Source organism: Lissotriton vulgaris, chromosome 5 (assembly GCF_964263255.1).
Source record: "Lissotriton vulgaris chromosome 5, aLisVul1.2, whole genome shotgun sequence".
Taxonomy (NCBI): domain Eukaryota; kingdom Metazoa; phylum Chordata; class Amphibia; order Caudata; family Salamandridae; genus Lissotriton; species Lissotriton vulgaris.
This window is the reverse complement of record NC_141693.1, coordinates 250,391,945-250,414,349: the sequence shown is the minus strand read 5'-3', so window position 1 is coordinate 250,414,349 and position 22,405 is coordinate 250,391,945. Positions and strand designations below refer to the sequence as shown.

The 22,405-nt window shown below is 44.6% G+C and overlaps 1 protein-coding gene across 4 annotated transcripts in view; it reads right to left on the bottom strand.

The window, feature by feature from the left end:
* MTHFR (methylenetetrahydrofolate reductase) overlaps positions 1-22,405 on the bottom strand; it is an 80,907-nt gene that overhangs the window by 24,022 nt on the left and 34,480 nt on the right. For 3 of the 4 annotated variants that reach the window (XM_086921296.1, XM_086921295.1, XM_086921294.1), the window contains exons 2-3: positions 3,460-3,708; positions 428-666 (exon numbers count right to left, since the gene is read on the bottom strand). In XM_086921296.1, the coding sequence (XP_086777422.1) occupies positions 428-666; positions 3,460-3,698 (478 nt within the window). In that variant the 5' untranslated portion in view covers positions 3,699-3,708. Of the gene's footprint in view, positions 1-427; positions 667-3,459; positions 3,709-13,864; positions 13,961-22,405 lie in introns of those variants that run through there. The other variant, XM_086921293.1, reaches the window with a different exon arrangement.

Here is a 22,405-nt window from a genome sequence, read left to right as displayed (position 1 = left end):
CTTTATCAACAGTTTTCTCTCTTATAATCCAAAATTCGGTTATTAGCCCTCTAGGGGTTTGCAGTGTACTGGCCATTTCTATCATGCCTACTTAAGTTGCCTGTCGACTTGTACTATATGTAATACTTGTGCATACTGTTATTTACCCTAGTACTGCTAGAAGCAACCCAAATCCCTGTGCAGATCTTGGAAACATGTGAAGCTGCAGGTAATACATTCTTTATGGGAGGAGCAGGAACAATTTCTTTCCAATGTGGAAATGCAGGTAAATGTTTCCTATGTGTGGGTGCAAGCAAATTCTTCCTTGTGTAGATCATCCCGTTCCAAGATGGAGGTGCAGACATTTAGTCCCTACGAGACGAGGAATTGTGTATCACATTGTTAAAGAGAACATAGAGGCGGCATGAACCTTGTGAACATTTCTCACCTCCTCTGAGTGCCATTATGTTCTTCAGTCCCAAGCGCTTCGCTTTCTCCAGATGTTTTGTGATTTCACTCTTACTGTGATTGACACATGTCATGTGTAGAACGGTTTCTAGGCCACAGAAGTTCACAGCTGTATTGGCGATAATCATTGAGGAGGTTTCTTTGTCAGAAGCAGGGTCTCCGGCTGGGTGCCATGTTACATCGATGAAGAGAGGCCCACCAGCTCCCATTCGATCAAACCTAGAACACAACACAAACAACCCGATTTTGTATTCAGTCATTTGTAGAGTAAAAGCACAACGGAAACACACAGCACTAACGCATTCTGTCTCTACAAGAGCAACATCAAAACAAATTTACAATAACTTCCAGAGACCAAGGAAAGTGAGAAGCGCTCATATTAAACTCTTTATGATACAATGATCCAGACAACTTCACCCACTTCATCTAGTTTCTACCCAGCACCCCTCAAATCTAACCCTACCCCAATCTTCAATCTGGATCCTCCAGGAGACATAAATGCAATCCTCCTTCACCAGAGGTTTAGCAAGAAGCAGGAAGAGTCGCCCCAAATCCCCTTTTTATAACTCAAACATCTGGCGCTCTCTCCGCCAATATGCATTATATATAATACCACATCTACTCCTTTTACATCATGTGGTATTCTGTAAAACATTCAGACACTTTCCTTGCCTCTATGCCAGGTGCATCTTAATGAAGCTTTAAAGCATGACTTCCTATACATTGTATTCATCTTAAGATAACTGATGACTCGACAAGCAGATCTCCCCAACATATGGTCCCACTCCAGAAAACTTTGCCATCACTGAATGAATGGTGGCTCTATAAGAATCATTCAGCCTCGTTCTCCATTGTAACGTACCGAGTAGCCCATCAAGGGGCGTGCCATTAAAGGGGAGAATTGGGAAAGGCTGTGACAGGGCTGTGCATTTCATTCGACCACACGACTTGGAAGAAGAAAAATCGAAACGCGTCAGCAGTGGCGCAATGACTGTTAAAGGATGCAGCAGTGAACCTTTCCATACCTGCAATAAAGGGCTTTTGCTTGGAGCCTTGGTGGTGTTTGAGTGCTTCCCAATTCAACGGTCAAGCAGGAGCAGCAATATTTAGGCGGTGTCCGTGCCGCCCGGACTGCACCACCCCGGGAACCTGGGGGCCACAGGGGTTGTCATCTGTCAGCCGCACGGTGGGGCACCACCCTATAGGATTTAGGACACGTGAACTGCGGAGACCCATCCAGGGTCTTTTTTGTCCAGCAGAACATTTTTGCACGTAATGTATGCATCGTCACTACCACTCCCAGAATCCTCAGCACATCTCATACCGAGTAGCCCATCAAGTGGCGTGCCATTAAAGGGAAGAATTGAGAAAGGCTGTGACCGGGCTGTGCATTTCATTCGACCACATGTCTTTAAAAAAGAAAATTCGAAACGCGTCGGCAGCGGCGCAATGGCTGTTAAAGGATTCAGCAGTGAACAGCTTCCATACCTGCAATAAAGGGCTTTTGCTTGGAGCCTTGGTGGTGTTGGAGTGCTTCCCAATTCAACGGTCAAGCAGGAGCAGCAATATATATATAACACCACATCTACTCCTTTTACATCATGTGGTATTCTGTAAAACATTCAGACACTTTCCTTGCCTCTATGCCAGGTGGATCTTAATGAAGCTTTAAAGCATGACTTCCTATCCATTGTATTCATCTTAAGATAACTGATGACTCTACAAGCAGATCTCCCCAACATATGGTCCCACTCCAGAAAACTTTGCCATCACTGAATGAATGTTGGCTCTATAGGAATCATTCAGCCTCGTTCTCCATTGTAACGTACCGAGTAGCCCATCAAGGGGCGTGCCATTAAAGGGGAGAATTGGGAAAGGCTGTGACAGGGCTGTGCATTTCATTCGACCACACGACTTGGAAGAAGAAAAATCGAAACGCGTCAGCAGTGGCGCAATGACTGTTAAAGGATTCAGCAGTGAACCGTTTCCATACCTGCAATAAAGGGCTTTTGCTTGGAGCCTTGGTGGTGTTTGAGTGCTTCCCAATTCAACGGTCAAGCAGGAGCAGCAATATTTAGGCGGTGTCCGTGCCGCCCGGACTGCACCACCCCGGGAACCTGGGGGCCACAGGGGTTGTCATCTGTCAGCCGCACGGTGGGGCACCACCCTATAGGATTTAGGACACGTGAACTGCGGAGACCCATCCAGGGTCTTTTTTGTCCAGCAGAACATTTTTGCATGTAATGTATGCATCGTCACTACCACTCCCAGAATCCTCAGCACATCTCATACCGAGTAGCCCATCAAGTGGCGTGCCATTAAAGGGAAGAATTGAGAAAGGCTGTGACCGGGCTGTGCATTTCATTCGACCACATGTCTTTAAAAAAGAAAATTCGAAACGCGTCGGCAGCGGCGCAATGGCTGTTAAAGGATTCAGCAGTGAACAGCTTCCATACCTGCAATAAAGGGCTTTTGCTTGGAGCCTTGGTGGTGTTGGAGTGCTTCCCAATTCAACGGTCAAGCAGGAGCAGCAATATATATATAACACCACATCTACTCCTTTTACATCATGTGGTATTCTGTAAAACATTCAGACACTTTCCTTGCCTCTATGCCAGGTGGATCTTAATGAAGCTTTAAAGCATGACTTCCTATCCATTGTATTCATCTTAAGATAACTGATGACTCTACAAGCAGATCTCCCCAACATATGGTCCCACTCCAGAAAACTTTGCCATCACTGAATGAATGTTGGCTCTATAGGAATCATTCAGCCTCGTTCTCCATTGTAACGTACCGAGTACTTCTCCATTAGGTATTGCACCTCATCCCTATCACTTGCATGCAACTACACATTATCCCTCTTGTACTATTAAATGTCCTGTTTCCCTACGTACATGATGCCCGTTTGTAAGACATTGCTCTACATGCCAATCCACCCCGCCCGCACACACTATTGTGGGCCTCCCCGTGACACATTGCACCCCACTCACTGCCCCCACACATGCACACCTGGAGATCAAGTTGACACTTCCGCTTGTAGTGCGTGGTGGGAAGAATTCTAGGGAGAACCATTTGTCTCCAGCTTCCATCCGGCGGCGCATTTTGTCCCGTAGCCGCTCATGGCGCTCAGCATCTAATATAGGAGTGGAGCATCTGGAGCCTTCCATGGAGCCATCGCTACTGCTTGCGCTACTGCTATCCGACTTAGAGGGATGAGGCCCATCAGGGCCATGGAGCTCGTTTACCATGATAAGCTTCCTGCAAACAAGAGAAAGGGATATGACTTGGGGCACAGGAGCTGGCGACAGCAGAGTAGAAGCAGGACCAAATATTGGTGCAAGCAATACACAAATACATTACAGTTACAAGAGCACACAGTCTACCATGAGCACCTAACAGCAAGGCCAAGGGAAGATAAGAACACAATACCAATCCCTAATCACACTCCAGCCACCTATGGACAAGCGTGCATGTGCAATGCTGGGAAAGGGGCATGACATTAGTGCACAACAGCAACTCAGATTCAGATTTGTAATCGAAAGCTATATTACTACAATAGTAATCAGTTTTTGGAGTTCTGGTGAAAGATCATGGGGTAAGTAAGCAAAAACATAAATACATTAATTCTAGTGAAGGAATAATATGCAAGTGATATGCTGGATTCTACCCAACGGTTCCACTCTCACCGTTCCAGTTTACAATTTCCAGAGGAAAGCTGGGCTATAATTGAATAATTGAACCTTCTACCAAATGTCTATCATGCTGGCCTTCTAACCAACCCAATGGAAGCACAGTAAGTCCCCGCCATCATAACACCAACTGCCTTTTACTTCACCCTGAAATGTCACCCCCTACTAAAAGAGAACATGAAATGCCTGGGACTACAGGAGATTCAGGTACCATCAACTAATTTACCCATGACATAATAAGGGTCTCTGGAATCTAAATTAAAGTCTTGTACTTAGGACAGGAGGGGGGACTTGGGGGAGGCCTGGTCCAGCTTGTTCTTTTTGTTTTTTTAACATTAACCCACTAGCATGTATATTGTGCTACTTTTAGTGCTTTAGGGAATACAAAATAGGTGAAGGACAACAAGGCTCTTCTCAAAATGGGGTCTCTGAGCACAAGAGAAGTAGGTGAATTTGGGTTCTTTGAAAGGTTGCACTGGTTGTACCCGTGTCATCAACTTTGATTGCTATTTCAGTTTTTATCTCGCTCATTAGGTGAAAACATATAGCAATTGCCAATATCACTGCCTGTATCCAGCTGCATTGCTTCTGCTCATGCCACGTTCCAAATTACTCGTCATACTAAGAATAGGCCCTCTTAGTGTAAACAGCCAGTGCTTTGCCTCCACTATGGCTGGGATTGCGTTATGAGGATGCCCATGAGCATGCAAGAAACCCCATGCCAATGAATGCTGCATCACCGGCGACAACAAGCACATATAATTTCGAAAAAACACATCAGACAAATCAACTTGCAAACCTCCAACACAGTATAGAGATACCATAAAATCTAGATACCAGTGTTCAAAACAGCAATACCACACACTAACATCATATAGAACACACTGGATAGAACTCCTTAACAAATATCCATCACAGCCCAGGTACTCTACATTGTGAACTTTCACAACACCTAACAGGACTCTGCACCAAGAAATACCATTCACAACTATCCACCCACAACCCAATGCGCATATACCATAACTTAGAAGATGTGCAAGCAATAGGCAAAGCCATTCAGCTTCACCCCTCAATCACCCAAACACCAAAATCATACTGTTAAAGTTTAGTGAGTAAGACATACAAGAGAAAAAGATCAGAACACAATACTATAACATCACCAGAAACCAAAACAGACTGCAGTCTGTGATGTGTGCACTATACAATTGCCTATAACGACTTGATAATTGTTTAGCTTACTGTTATCAGCAATTCTTCGAAATCGAGCTGAAGAGTCATCGAGAATGTATGGATTATGAAAAGCAGTCACTTCTTACTGGCAATATATACAACATTGACGTTTTAATATACAGCCCTAAAAGAAACTCCTGTTGAGAATGACAAATACACACATAGGGTTTGATGTGCCAATATTCCAGTTGCAAAAACTGGTCTCAGATGGTGTGCTGACTTTTTGTGAATAGAATAGGTTTATGCAAACTAACCTACCCACAAATAGGTTGATTCACCAAACAATAAATCTCAGTGTATCGCAGAACGACCTGCCCAAATATTCATTAGGGAGGTAGCAAGACGCCCCCTGTAATTTGCCACAATCACAAGGATGGTGGCCTGCAAGGGTCAACAGACCACCAAGTATATAGATCTGTTTAAATACTGACATTTCTTATGTGGTCCAATTTCAGTAGGGGAAACAGAACTGCATTTTTTAAACGTTTCACAGAGTTGGTAATGATCCTGTGAAACCTAGTCTCCCTGAAACCTTTTTCAACATTCACAATGGAGATGGGGTCCAAAGGAGACCACGACTCCTTTGTAAATCAGTTAACACATTAACCAACTTTTAGACCTACAGACTTACTTACTCACAGATTCAGAAACACTTTACTTAATTGTTAAATGTCTTCAGTAAATACAAACTACGTTTTCTAACGATTCATGTATTGGATGATTTGCAACAGTCTTGGGCATACTCCCTATAAACAATTCTGTTGAAAAGCTTCCAAAAGCAGGCAGTGAAATTATTCTACCTCAAAATCTCATATGATCCAACTACTAAAGCTGTCATGACTGGAAATAGGGAAGGTTCACAAGAAAATCAAGGGTTAAACAGCCTATTCTGAATGGACTTTAGGACGCCCATAGTCTGATCAGTCTTTGAGTCTTACTAACTGGAAAATGCCAGGTCAGGACTAAAGATACTCAATCAAGTTCATCTGATTTGCATGCAAGAATACCTCTGGCATAGGAACTTACACTAGGCGAACCGAACCATACCCAAAATTTGTCACCAACCCTCAGCATCGTTTTATGTTGACTCACTTTAGGCTGAACCAATTACATTGGTTTCTAGCGGACCCTATTGGTTGGAACAAGGCCGATAATCTAGCCCCATGCATCTGTGATAACTTCTCTGATCAGGATACTTTTCATTTTGTCCTGTTTCGGGACTTTAACCATGTCCTTTATAGACAATATGTTCTTTCTCTACTCAAAGAGAAGCTGCTTTTATTTTTTTAGAAATGTTAAATAATGAATTTGTTTGTTTTAATGTAGCCAAGTTTTTAATAACTTGTTAGGCGCAGAAAACGAAGAGGGCAATCAGCATTTTTAATAGCCACATGTGGTCATTTTCATGGTGTGATCTTAAACATTGTATTTTTAACCATTTTTGTGTTTTGACTATGTTAAGATCAAACCTGTCTTTGAGGCCATTTATCTTTTGCTGCTATTTTATTTTATGCCATGAAGGGTTTGTATTGTGTGTTTGTATCTTTTAGGGTTTTTATTAACCAACTAAAGATTATTTTAACTGACACTATTTCAGCCTGTGAGGCCACTTGATTCTCTTTTTGAGGAGCAGAAAGTGCTTAAGTTCAATTACCAATGAACAGATAACACACTACTTCTATCTTGGGAAGGAAAATTAGCTTACAGAAATAACATTGTAACAGGGCAAACTACCTAGCCACAATCCTCCACCACACCAACCACAGAAGAATTTATGAGTTCTTCAAGGAAAGATGATAATGCAGGCATATGGAATTATAGTGTCAGGTGTGAAAGCGCTTGCATAAGAATCTTCTGTTCCGAGACCTCTACATTTGTTTCCTGAACTTCCTTCTGGGTTTAATAATGGTAGGTTATATCACTGCATGCCAGCACGCCACAAGTAAGCTGCATGCGTGTCAGGGTGGCAGTAAAGAGAAAAAGACAGGTGACAGACATCTGGGATATCCACCCTCAAGTCTTCTGATCGCATCAATTTTCTTTCTAATGTGGGGTTTTCAAAGAAGAACAGCACAAGACCCTATTGACTACATTTTAAGTTGAATTTAGAGGAACGTCAGCAAGCAAGAGACAGCAGACTAAGAAGGCTAGGCCTGGGGACAACTGCTGTGTGTGCAAAGAACCGTTCTTTAAGCGAGATCTGTTGTTCAACAGGGAGCCAGCGAAAGATTGTGGGACTGGTTGTCTGGATAATAGTGGACCTGAATAGGCTGTGCTCACAGATGGTACTAGGTGAAGAGTCAATTCGGTGCTGAGCTAGTGGTGAACTTCCAGTCATTGTAATTGTGATGCAGTGGGGACCAATCACAAGTTCCCATATAAAAGTTTAACATTTCACCTGACTGAAACCCAGATTTTCTGGACATAATACAAACAAACCTGCTCCACTGCTTGAATCAACCTCATTTAGATAATTTCAGTAAAATGCCCCAATCAGATCTAACTAATGATTGGTTCGCCCCTGCTTTGAAAGAGCTTAAATCTTCCCTCAGAAAAGTAGAAAGGGGGGTCTTGTGAAGGAAGAAGAAAGCTGCACCCATTATAAACAGCTGTTAAAGCCCTATAAACAGGTCATCAGATGTGTTCAAATAAGGTTTACTGAATATAAAATTCATCTAGCCTCAAATCAATCCAAGTAGCAATTTCAAGCACTACCATCCTTAAAATCACCTAATCATCTGGTGTCTTCCCTATAAATGGCTTTGCAATGTTGTGACCATTTGATAGGTTCCTTTACTACCAAAATCCAGAGCATCTATAAGAGTTTCTGTAACATGGCAGTCAGAAATTATCATGAACAACAGAGAGTTATGGTCAGAACCAGTGCAATGTAATAACACGTTTCCACACTGGACAGCAACTGCTTTAATATCTCGTTCTTATCAGCAAAATCAGGTCCCCTGAAGATCCGTGTCAACCAAGTGTGTTATATGTTTGTAGTCCGGCTATATCAAACATTAGTTAATAATTCTTTGCAATCTGGTAATATTCCACTAACATGGAAAACAGGAAAGACAATGCCTTTGCTAATAAAACACAATCTGGGTAGAAAAGATCCTGCTAATTATATGCCTAATACATTACTGCCATTTGTAGGGAAAATCACTGAGAAAGTGATGGCGATTCAGTTAACCAAATAGCTGGCTGAAAACAATTTGCTCAATCCATAAGCAAGTGGGCTTTAGAGTTGCTAAAAGTACAGAATCGGTTCAAGCTTTAATGCACAAAGATGACTCAGTGACGGGGTTGTTCCTGGATCTGTCTGCAGCTTTTGAAACAAACAATCATAAAATTCGAATTCATTTTTGTAATCGAAAGCTATATTACTACAGTATTAATCAATTTTTGGACTGCTGGTGAAGATCATGGGAAAGTAAGCAAAATAAAAATGTACAAGATAAAAATACATTAATTCTAGTGAAGGAATAATATGCAAGTGATGTGTAAATAAAAAAATCGAATTGAAAGACTAGAAGGCTACAGATTAAAGGGTGCTCTACTAGGCTGGTTTCCACCAGTTCTGTCGAACCACTCACAGTTTGCCTTCATGCCACCATACCACCCTATGCCCCTGCCCACCCAAAGCAATATCCTTATCACCCAATACCCCTACCCACCCTTAAACCCTAAAAAAACCTTATTAACCTATGCTTTTACCTACCGCTAAATCATAATAATACCCATACCACCCTATACCTCTACCAACCCCTTAACCCTAAAAATAAACTTACGACCCAATGCCCTTACTCACCTGTAAACCCTAAACATACATTTACCACCATATACCCGTAAAACCCTAAAAAAAAAAACCTTACTACTGTATGTCTTTACCTACCCCATAACCCTAAAATATCCTTACCACCCCATACCCCTCCCAGTCCCTTAACCAAAAAATACCCTTACAACCCAATACCCTTACACACCCCTAAACCCTAAAAATACCCTTACAACCCTATACCCCTACAAATCCCTAAACCCTAAGCAATCCTTTACTACCCTATAACTTTATCCACCCCTAAACAATAATACCCGTATCACCCTTTTAAAAAAAATTCTTTTATGGAGTTTTATATAGCGCGAACGTGACTCGGAGGTATCGGGTATCAGAGCGCTTTACATAGCACCAGTTGCGTTATATGAGGACACATTCATTTTTGTTTGGCACGGGGAAATTAAATGATTTGCCCAGAATCACAGGATGTTCAGTGTCATTGCTGAGACTCGAACCCAGTTCCCCAAATTCAAGGTCGACCGCCCTAGCCATTAGGTCATATGTATGTGGTAAAGATTTGTGCTGCAAAGGCTGCGTGGTAAAAGCACTGCGAGGTTACAACAGCGTTATGAAGGATGTTTCCCTTATGCATTCACTATCATGAACTTGATTCAGATCATACCTCAAACCCAAAAGGTGCATGACCCTTTTTTTCTGTATAATCCTTTTAACAACAACCCTACTTTTCTTTGAAGATAGACCAGTGGCTGAACATATACGTTTTTACTGTTTTTACTCTGCAGTCCGCATGGGGAGCCCATGCAGACTGCACAGTGCCACCGCCGTGAAGGGATGAACCAGTGCCACATAGGAGTGCAGCCCTGTCAAGTACCATGCATCAGGGGTGAGACTAACTCAGTTTAGTACTGGTGTCCGCATCACTGCAGTAGATGCTTTAGTCATGCATAGTAGCACCCCAGGGAATTAGCGTACTTTACGATGAACATGGTTGGCTTCATTTTGCAAAGCAGGCAGTAAACTTTTTGCTTGCTCTAGAGCCTACTGCACCGCAAGGTGCTGCTGCAGGGTCTGAAACACAGATTTGAGCAGGCTGAAAGGGGTGAGCGCTGGCGTGTCCAGGCTTGTTTTACAGTTAGGACTTGCAATCAATCTAGCCCAGTGCCCGGCCTTGACGTCTCACAGGCTTTCTGGGCTGACCATGTGCTCAGCTACTTGTATTCAGGTGAACAAGAAATGTATCCAGATCATGATCCACATGGGCAGTCTGCAGCAAACACTTGGAACTAGTGGACCTTTGCCTTCTGCTGTTTTAGGTTCCGACAAGGCACCCCAGACTATTAACATGCAGAGCCGAACAGGATTCCAGGTGGCAGCAGGTTTTTTTTCTACTTACAAAGAAACAGACAACTTAAGTGGTGCTGGAAGGGTGTGGTTTCCCCCTGCATCATTAAGTCGTGAAGAGTCCGTCCACCTTGGTGTCCGATGGAGTCCCACGGGCATAATTTAGATCCCAGGCGGCTGGGCCTGCCATAGACTTACCATCCACAGAATCTTAGTAGCGAAGTAGGACTTAAAGCTCAGACGGTTGTGCACAGAGGACAGTCCACTCCGCAGTGAACCCAGCCTGCCCGACACAGTGTCGGGTAAGAAGTTAAAGTCCCCAAGAAGTGCTGTACAATTTATAAAGAATCACTGCACGTCAGCGGTGCAGCCCATGTTTACATTTCACCTGGCTAATTAACTTAATTTTCCAATCCAGAGGACTATTTTTTTTTGCCAAATGTTGTTTTTCTGTACTTTTTTTAAGCAACATACAGTGTGTGTTCATTAAACCTTGTTGTTCCTTCATGTTTTACTGAGTTTGGGTTGGCGGATGGTGTTAATCATGATAGGGCATGAGTGTGCCCTCCAGGCATTACAAGTTTTACAACTTGTCGACCAGTCATAATGGTATTCAGACTACCTGCTTGTCTAATCGTTTGTCTCTCTGCAGAGCGCACAAAGCAATTAAATATTATCATACGAGTGGTAATAGTAACTGCGATTTTATATGGAAGTGTGGGAAGGCAGTAACAGCTGTTGAAATATTGAGAGCTCTAAAGAAAAAGAAAATGAGCTTACCAGTTAGGAAAGGGTGGATCGTGTGAGTTAGCTAGAGCATGGTGACGGGGGAGGGGTGACACCGGGAGATACTTGCAGAAAGACAGTGATAGACATGCAACCTGTGCAGATGGACAATGTCACACAGATGTGGAGAGAGAGAGAGAAAGAATGTATTTGGCTGAAAGAGTGAAAACTGTAGAGGAAAGTCTGAATAATTGAACATGACAGATTGAAGCTCTCTGATGGCCGCTTCCCTTCGACTGGCATTAGTCATTTTTAAATCACAGGTGTGGCTAGTTTTAAAGGTATGTCGTTTAATGTGTGATATGTCTGGATAAAATTATAGAACACTCACAGGCATGCATATACTAGACATTGCTCTGATTAACTCACGAGGAACTGTCACTCGTTCAGCAGTAGAATGTCCCTCATTCGCACATAAACCATGGAAATGTCACACATAAGGAATCCCAAAACGTGGTAGCTATGTCGCTCTCCTGAGGCTTGCCTGGTGCCGCGGCGGGCTGGGCAGTGCTCCAAGACGGCGAGTCAGCTGACTGCAGTGAATCCGAGTAATTATGATAATTTATTAGCAGGCAGCTGAGATCATCCACACTAGAGACTCTCACATCCGGTTTGGTACAGTCGGTTCCCACAGTGCCCTTCCGTTTCTGGTGCTTTGCAACAGTTTTAAGATCCTCTTAAAGTTTCTTAATTAGGTGTCATTTCTGATACTTATGTTTCCCTTGTCTTCACTGCTTGATTTTGCTTAGGAGAAAGTGTCACTCATAGTCGTTGAATGTCACTCATAATTACACTGAAATTATGAAAACTTCACATCTAGCCAATAGGAAACCTTGGCAGCTATGTGCCACCAATGATCGCTGACATCAGGTCCGTTCCCTTGAATCCTTCTGAAGCGCATTTAGAGCACCACTTCCAATGCTCTCAGTTTTACAACAACTCTTAAAATAAATTCTAGTGAGCCATGGAATTACATCCTAACACAAAATAGCTGATTTCAAACCATGCTGATAGAGCAGAATAAAGTATCTGTACTAAACTGCAAGGGCTAACTATACTTATTCCTGTTTATGTGAGTTTCTTAGCTTGTTTAGCTTCTCTAGTGATCGATATTCCTCAGCCTACACCCAATAAGGAAGGAGAGGCACAAACAGCTACACGTCAAAAGGGTGTTAGGTGGCAGGCTAGGGCCAGCATCAAATCTTGTACTCATGTTTAATTGTAATCTATTATCTTTTCTCCATACAGAGCAATCAGAATATTCAGAAAATGACTGGTATGTGCACAAACCTTATTTAAATAGACACGATCACTATATCTTTTAAATGACCCTCACTTGGTTCCTTCTGAGGCACACCCTACCACGTTTTACAGCCTCAATGAAGAGCTCATGAAACAATGATCCACACAGGGATTGAAACGTGTCGGCTTTAGAAATTCTGAGGACATTCTAAGGACACCTGAAGACGTGTGTTCTATTTTCATTAAAAAAAAGCGAACAGGAGGAATCTTTTGCAATATGGACACAGTACATTTCTGTATGTTTTATATGTATAATTATTTATCATTGTTTTCCTTTCCTTCTTTTTTATTTACATTTTATTGGCTTGTATACATGAAGATATTAACAGAAAAACGTATTATGCAATGAATAATGGCATGCTGAAAGTGCTCTGCATGTTGAACAATTAAATAAATGTGAAGTATCCATGGTAGACGAGGGTTTTCTGATGTTTGATGTTCTGGGGCAAGTCATATGCATATAACTTTTTTGTTAAAAAGAAACCTACTATATGCTAAATTTGATACTTTTAGGCGTATTAAAAAAAAACACATATTCTACCTCTTCAGAATATTCCAGAAATTCGTAGATCATCACAGGCACTCGCATCTTCACTTTTAGGCATGCCCTGGGCAAAAGTATATATACACACCATATGCTTTGCTGACCTCGCACAACACTTAAGACCTTATTGGCAAGCGTGGCCCTTCTCAGAATCAAGGAACTGTCCAAATCAGGTGGAAAGGGCATTTTAGACACTATGGATAATCTCACCTTGTCAAACGCCCAACTCACTTTGAAAAGAACACAGTAAATTAAATGTTGTCGGTAATATCAAACCTTCCTTATCAGTCAGTTCACAACCTCCTGTTCTATAACCACAATCAATTCAGCACAATTTCTCACTCATCTGCAGCAACAAAACTCTCCTTGTTTGCTAGAAACGTTTCTATCACAACACCAACACACAAGAGGTCATGAGGAGTGTGCGGTCACTGAAGCCATGTTAATAACTATCCTGGACCTGGTGCCCCCCCCCCCCCCCCCCCCCCCCAAGACCAAAAAATGCATCCATTGGTCAAACCAGCAGCCGACCGATGGTGCAAGAACACATCCAACAAAGGAACAAGACTAGGAAAACATTGGAAGAAATGTACATGAGGTTTCAGATCGATACACAACCCATAACTTTGCTCACTGCGACACTGGGGCTTACAGGCACTGTTTCGGTCTCACTCATTCCTTTCATTTCATCATAACTGCGGAAAAAGGAGGGAGAAGTAGAAAATGTACCTTTTTGTCTGATAACGGACGCAAGAATAGTGAGTCTGGGAGATATCAACAGGTAAACTCACTATTGGCATTGTGGCGACCAAAGCAAAGCTCTTCACAGACCTGCAACCTTTTGTATGTGAGTGAAAGTTTGATACAGTACAATATTTGAAAGGTGGAGGAAATCAGTCGCCCAATGAATGATCAGCCTGCTGGGCACACTGCCAGGGCTACATATAGGTCATGCTGGAGCCAAGAAATCTTACTTCCAGTTAAGATCACCTACAATGTGAATGCCCAAAAGGTCCCGCCAGGATATACAGGACACTTGAGAAATGAGTACGCTCTTTGAGTGTATTTTTAACCTGAAGTAGCAGGACATTCTTTGGATTACACATTTACTAAGATGTGGGTATTTAAACATTCAACCAGATGCTCATGCACCAATACTGGATGAAGTACTCCAGCTCTGACAAGCTTGACAATTGATATTGTACATAATTATTACTATCACAGAACAGTAAACAAACTGTGTACTTGTGGTGTAAACATTTTAATGATATACTTTTTTGTAAATAAAACATGAATGTGAATACACAGTTCCCAAATACCTGTAACCTCTTGTCATTTGTAGGACTCGCCTACCTAACTTTAGTTGTCTGTAGGCATTTTGCTTATTATCGATACTATACAACATCGCCAAAAGCCATTAGCAAAGCTAATAGGACCCAAAGGAGAGACCTGTTGACTTTACCATAGCTTGTTTCTTTTAGCACTCCATGAGAGTGCTGTGTTTTACACCTGTACCCCTTGTGTGCTGCTTCCCTTACCCCAACAACCACATGCTCTGGGTGCTCCCGAATCCTACCCAAGTTCAGTCACTGCTTTGCCCACCCCCCCCCCCTGGATTTATTAATATTTTCTGTGGATTACCCTGTGTGAGCTTCAAGCGCCTACATTGAACCCTTGCCCACTGCCTAGGTCCCGTTGTTTCTCTGCTGCTCCTATAACCCTTGCGTTCCGCCATTATTTGTGTTAATGTCTTTGATTTTTTATTATTTTTTGGAAGGCCTAGTAGGCATTTGGTGACAGGCTACTCTGCAGTACAAAAAGTGCTTTCACTTCATTAAATCTTTTTACTAACCAGTATAAATGGAGTCTGCCATTTTGGAAAGGTAAATAAACTATGAGCCCATGTCATTCTCTAGGAGTGCACAGGCGCAGAGACCAATTGGGTTTGCCAATGCTTGTTGCTTCTGACATATCCAATTGGATGCTGTGAGTAAATCTAAGGTATTGTTTAGGACTTTCCCCTGGTTTACCATTTTATTGTCATGAAAATCGATTACGAGTAAAAGGCTACATTCTGATCCCGGTGAAAACATGTATTTGTACAGGGATCAGAATTACAAGTTGTGCGATAGTTAACACACTCTCACAATTGTTCCCAGACACATTCCAGCATATCAAACCTGCAGAATGATATCTGGGGGAAAGGTGCGGAAAAAGGCAGAACGTGAATTTGGTGTGCAGAAAAAGAGGATCTGTATGTTACGCCGCATTTTCCTTTTAAAAACTTGAAATAGAAGGAATTTACCACATGTGGCAAATGCCTCACCCTAGGGTAAGAGTGGCAAATACTCTACCATAATGCAACAAACTCGTATTGAGGGTCAAAGATTCAAAACCTGGGATTTTTGGTCTTGGCCAGCCATTGTCCCGAACAGCAACAATCCCGTCTGTGCCATAGTTGTGGAAACCAAGTATGCAATCATTATTCCTTTTACCAACAAGTCTGATGGCAGACTACCGCCCCATCTCGCTGCTCCCGTTTCCGGCCAAAGTAATCGAGAAGACCGCCAACAAGCAGCTGGCCGCCTTCCTCGAGACGAATGGATCCCTCGACCCCTCGCAGTCTGGCTTCCGGGCCAACCACAGCACCGAGACCGCCCTCATCGCTGCCACCGATGACATTCGAACTCTGATGGACAACGGAGAAACAGCGGCCCTCATCCTCCTAGACCTCTCCGCGGACTTCGACACCGTCTGCCACCGCACCCTAGTGCAGCGTCTCAACAACGTCGGAATCCAGGAGAAGGCACTGAAATGGATCATCTCCTTCCTCGACGGAAGGACACAGAGAGTCCGCCTACCACCGTACAAGTCAGAGGCCACCGAAGTCATCTGCGGCGTACCCCAAGGATCCTCGCTGAGCCCAACCCTCTTCAACGTCTACATGAGCCCCCTCGCGGCCATCGCACGCCAACACAACCTAAACATCATCTCCTACGCCGACGACACCCAGCTGATCCTCTCCCTGACCAACGACCCCACCGCCGCCAGAGCCAACCTTCACGAAGGGATGAAAGAGGTAGCCGAGTGGATGTCGACCAGCCGCCTGAAGCTGAACTCGGACAAGACGGAAGTCCTCATCCTGGGATCCTCGCCCTCCGCCTGGGACGACTCCTGGTGGCCCCCCGCCCTGGGCACCGCACCCAAACCGACAGACCACGCACGCAACCTGGGCTTCATCCTGGACTCCTCCCTCTCCATGACCAGGCAAGTCAACGCCTTCTCCTCGTCGTGCTTCAACATCCTGCACATGCTACGGAAGATCTTCCGGTGGATCCCCACCGAGACCAGGAAGACGGTCACCCAGGCCCTCGTCACCAGCCGACTGGACTACGGCAACGCCCTCTACGCCGGAACCACCGCCAAGCTCCAGAAGAGACTCCAACGGATCCAGAACGCCTCAGCCAGACTCATCCTCGACGTCCCACGACAAAGCCACATCTCCGGACACCTGAGAGACCTGCACTGGCTCCCGGTCAACAAGAGAATCACCTTCCGTCTCCTCACCCACGCACACAAAGCCCTTCACAACCAAGGCCAGAGCTACCTCAACAACCGCATCAACTTCTACGCTCCCAAACGACACCTCCAATCAGCCAGTCACGCCCTCGCCGCCGTCCCCCGCATCCGAAGAGCGACGACAGGAGGAAGGTCCTTCTCCTACCTGGCCGCCAAGACCTGGAACTCCCTCCCGACCGACCTGCGCCTGACCCAAGACCACCTCGCCTTCAGGAAGAAGCTCAAGACCTGGCTGTTCGAGCAGTAGCAGCACTCCCCCCTAGCGCCTTGAGACCCTCCGGGTAAGTAGTGCGCTCTACAAATGCCTATGAATGATTGCAATATTGATATATTGAACTAATAGTTCATCTCAGACCTCCCACTTCGCGGAAAGACATTGATAATGTGTGTGCCCATGCCACCTCTCCTTGCACTCAAATCACACCCTGCGACTTTCAGTCCAGCTCTCTGCCCAGAAATGTACAGAGCACGCCCATCTAAATACAAGGGGGGGGGGGAAGGAAGATCTGCATTTCTGAAAGCCAGATCTTTGCACACAGTACAGGAAACAACATAATTCAGACACTACACCATCCACCAGGTGTAACATGGCCACAGCCCTGACTTCAGTTTTTACGGGTTAGAGGATACAAGCCCACCTCTTCCCATTAGTCTCGGGCCTGCTCTCCACGATGGATCATGAAAGTTCAGTGTGACAACAGTACCTGCTTTCTGAGCCCCCATCTGCCTCACCATTCAGTGATCTGAAGTGGCATGAACTGTATTGTGCAAAACATTTGGCATTATATTTCAAGTGCATAGTGGTGATAGAACAGGTCGAGCACCGCAATATTCAAAACGTGCCACTTGCAGTATGGCATACACTTTAAACATTGCACTGCTTGTATTTTTCTCGCTGTCAGTAAACAACACGATATTCGTACCAGGTGCTTGGTGCAAACATAAGCCAAACACTGGACTTCGCAAAGGGCTGGGCAAAGGCAGTAGCAGAAATTATTAATGGAACTAACAAAGCAGGATGCAGCTCAGTACACACAGAGGGCACAGATGTTCTTCTCTGGGTATTAGAGGGGGACACCCTTCTGAATCTTAAAAGAACACTCTGTGCACACGGGCTGCCCTCTTTAGTCTGCTCATGGTCTGGCTTAAGATCGTAGCTGTCGCCGGACAGTTCTGTGAGAGCCATCAGGAGAGGGGCTTGAAATCCACCCACACGTTGGAGGAGCCAAGAATAAATTTTTAGGTCTTACCTAGCGTTGCAGCGCACATGCTGCGCCGCATGCTCTGGCGAGATATATTGTAGATGAGGATTTTTTAGAAGGGGACTTGAAGCCCCGCCCTTTATTTTCATTGGCTGGCGTCACCGTTTATGCTATAAGGTGGCTTGCCACTCGAAATGAGGTTTTTTTGTTGCCGCCCTTTTCGTCCGGCCGATCTGGACAGCATCATCTGCCTTTCGGCTGTCGTGAAGCACTTTATCATCTTCAGGAGGTTTGTACTGCTGAATCATGTTTCCGATAGCTTGTCCTGAGAAAGGCTTCCTCGGTTCTCACGCGGTCAGGTGACGCCATTGGGGCTCGGGCTGGGTGTGAGCTCTTACAGGCGCCTTGAAAGCGCTTCCCCCTGACCTCCTGGTCCAATTATTGTGCCCGGAGATGCGCTGCAGCCCTATTCTTTCCTGCTACTTAAAATTCCCATCCGCTTTTGTCGCGCAGCTTGACTTGTTTTGCATTTTCTTTCGCACGTATTGCGTCAGATTCAAGCACTTTAGACTCCATGCCGCCTTCCAAGAGCCGCGGCCCCGCCAACCCTCTGGTCGCCCTTCATGCACCGACACTTCTGCCAAAAGACGCCTCTATTTCTCGCAAACCTACTGCCTCGCTCCGGCGCTGCCCAGCCGAGGCCCAGATGACACCGGCCCTCCTGGTGGCAGGTTTGTGTAATGGGACTGCGGTCGTTAGGTGGGCTGGGTACAAGTCAGTGACACGTACGGGGCAGGCGTTTCCGGGCTGGTCAGGCTGCAATGATGCATCTCACCTACCACTGGGTGCGTTTTTATTAATACTGATACATACGTGCTCCCCAGTTACGCACACACTTTAAAGTGCCAGTCACCATCTTCCACACATACGGGGCAGGCCAGGGCCTCAGGCTGTCCCTGCGCACTGCCCGAAGCCTCGGGCAGGATTAAATATATTCAGGAAAAGACTTGAAGACGGAATGGTTCAAAAGAAGGAGCCCTTTTAAAACCTACAGGGCCGCTTTGTCCAGTGCTCCACGCTTTACCTTTACTCATAGTGCCTTTTACCGCACTTCAGTCGTTTCTAAGCGCTTTAGAGATGCTGTGCTGTTAGCTGTTACTGATAAGTGACTTTCGTGGGCCTCAGAAGTTGTTTTAAAGACAACGTTCCCCGCGCACGATAACCCCTCCACCGGACTTGTTGGGGGGGGGGAGGGGTGGGCTGTCAATTATCGTAGGAAGTCTTGACCATCCGGCTTTGTGCCCTTAGCCCCGGTGCCAGCTCGGGTAGTTGTGGAGAGCTACATAACTCTATAACTATGTATGTATGTATGTATAAACTATTTTGTAGCGCGCTCCGTTACTTGAGAGTATCCTGGCGCGAGGGGAAAGGCGGGAAACAGAACCACAGAGAAAGCAACTTATAATAAACTCTTGAATAAGTGTGTTTTTAGATTTTTCTTAAATAACGCCACGGTTTGGGAGGAACGCAGATGAAGAGGTAGAGCGTTCCACGCCCTGGCCACAATCACAGAGATTGACTGGCCACCAAGTCTGGCACGTTTGAAACGGGGAAGGTACAGTTTCAGCTGCGTGGAAGATCTAAGAGAGCGGGTTGGCACATAACAAATAAATCTCTTTCTCAAATAGATGGGGCCTTGGTTGTGAATGGCTCTGAACGCCAGCACCAGAGATTTAAACAAGATGCGCTGCGCAACCGGGAGCCAATGAATGGTGCTCATCTCAGCCCGTACGCTCTTCCATCTGGGGATGTTAAAAATCAGACGGACGGCCGCGTACTGGATGATTTGCAGGCGCTTCACCAGGTAGGCCGGAATACCGCTGAACAAAGCATTCGCGTAGTCCAGCCTTGCCAGTATAAGAGCTCGGGCAACCGTCTCCTTAGCCTCTTTAGGGAGCAGAGGAAAAAACTTGCGGAGCATTTTCAATGTGGCAAAGCAGGTGCCAGTCAGCTTTTTTATATGCTCCTCAAATCTGAGGTCCTCTGCAAACCAGATGCCCAGGTTTTTAGCCGGTCTTCCCATCTCTTTCGGGCTAGGGATGTTAGGGGGCCACAGTGTGTTCTTAAACAGAGGGGGGAAGGAACCGTAAAAAAGCACCTCCGACTTGTCCTCATTGCACTTCAGCTGGGCCTGAGTCAGCCAGCGAAATACAGAGGACAGACACCGATGAACTACTGATGGGTCCAATTTATCGTCAGGCCAGGTGAACAGCAGTTGGGTATCATCCGCATACCCAATTATCTTAGCCCCATACTGTTCCGCTAGATAAACCAGGGGGGTGATGTAAACATTGAACAGTAAGGGGCTAAGAGTGGAGCCCTGGGGGGATAGATTTTTGGCCCACTTAGTTTCTAAGCGCTATGTGGAGGCTGGGCGCTAGAATCCATTGCAGTCTGTAGTTATATCCTGGGACGCCCCAGCCACATTTTTTCGCTGATTCTCTCTCGTTCCATATTACCCTGGGATGTACTGTGAGGGAGTTCAACAAACAGTGGATTCCAAACACACCCATTGGGCTGCCCTGGCCGGGGTCATCCCACCATTTCTTGTGAGTGAGGGGCGTTCGTAGCGCATCGCGCTTTCATGTGTTGTGCTATGGTGCTGCATAAAAACGTTTTACGCTGTGAAGTACAATAATACGGGGTTAAAAGGCATCTTATTGCAATAAAAACTATAACACACCAGTGACAGAATTACTATACTCCCCTATTACAAGATGCACAGAATAAAAAGTCATGGGCAATAAAAAAAGGAAATTTTCATAAAACTAATCCTAAAAAGGGCTATCACCAGGTATACTTCAATATTAAAATACTAACATCACTCAAAGCAATTAATTTTGTGATATTACCTTTGAAATTTAGATTAAATCCTCCCCCGTTTTAAATTCTGATTGTGTGAGACTGTTGCTTACTGTTGAGAACATGCTTGAACTAGCACCGCTTCATTACGCAGGTATATGTTCATGGCTGCAGATGTTCTGGACTGCTGTGCTGTGGCAGGGGCTGACGTCAGAGGAATATACTGTGTTTGGACACACTAAAGGTAGGAGGCAGTACTGTGTTGGGGCAACTTGTACTCTGTTGGGACACACAGAGAGGAGGAGGCAGTATCACACGGTGTGTAGCATATCATGCGTGCAGTGATTTTCCAACAAGCACATTGACTGCTTAACCTTACCCACAACTGATTAAAATGGAGGCGATCCAAACACATTTTTGGAAGTGTAATTTTGCAAAGTTTGGGTGGTGAATTTGTCATTTGTGGAGTTTGCGTTTACCATGGTGCATTCAAGAAGCACATATAATAGATGCTATGCTTGTGTGATCCCTTGTACCTTCAAGTGAAGAGCTGTTGTTGGAGTCCCTCCCACTCTGTGTCATCAGTAGGAGTGTAGACTGATACATTTCAGTGATTGCTCCACAGTTGCAGAATTATTTCTGTTTGCAAATTCTTGTTGTATGAGGAACTTTCTTTTTAGGAATGAGTGACCTTAAGACGTGAAAAAATTGTAATTTCGTCAGAAATGTACATAAACCTAATTTTGCATCTCCCTACTATGCTCTGAGCGTGAGTCACTCCAGAAAAAACATTGATCAGAGATGGGGTGGAAGGTGTTCTGTATGTCACCTCTCTGTTAAGCATGAGGGTCAGTGGCATCAAGTTGTGGATTAAAATAGCCTACATATTAATTTTAAACTTTGCATTGTAATTTTTGTACACTTTAACAATAAGTATTTTTTTGATGCACTGAGCGTGAGCACATGTGCGATGTGTGCTGGTATATCAGGGAGAGAAGTGGGGCTGGTGTAACCTCTATGGTGCCTGCCCATAGACATCTGGCTCAAGTTTACCTTACATTGGAATACACATGCATATACATCCTTGAATGCCACCTTGAGTGCTCATTGGTGGGTCTTTCACTTGCTATCGTAAACTTGTTCAGCGGCTCCCTGCAAGTTTTGGTGGTTCCTGAACTTGCATTTAGCCACACCTCTTTCAAGCTACGTTGTTATGTGTGGTTCTGTGAGAAGAAAGGGCATAGATGGCCTTGAAAATAAGTTGGAGATATAAATCTGCAGTGGAGTGGATCAGAGGCAGATGCCTACTAATGAGTGACTTGTACTAAGACGAAAGGTTGCTTATGTTTGATGAAGCAAGGGACTCATATGACGTACCAGCAGGCCAATTCCTGCTCAGAAAGCCTGAATAGTCTAGGACAATTAAGATATTGTGGCCTGCTTTTTGGGCAGGCCCAGGAATCAAAGTTGTTGGCAGCACTTGTGATTCTACTGAAAGGGAGGTTGAAGGATTTCAATTCTGTGCAAAACAATTAAAGCGGGTAAAAAAACAGGAACAAGGATGAATTAGGCACAGATAGATTGGGGACCTGCCACGACCTTTGTCTGACCCCCAAGACCTTTGTCT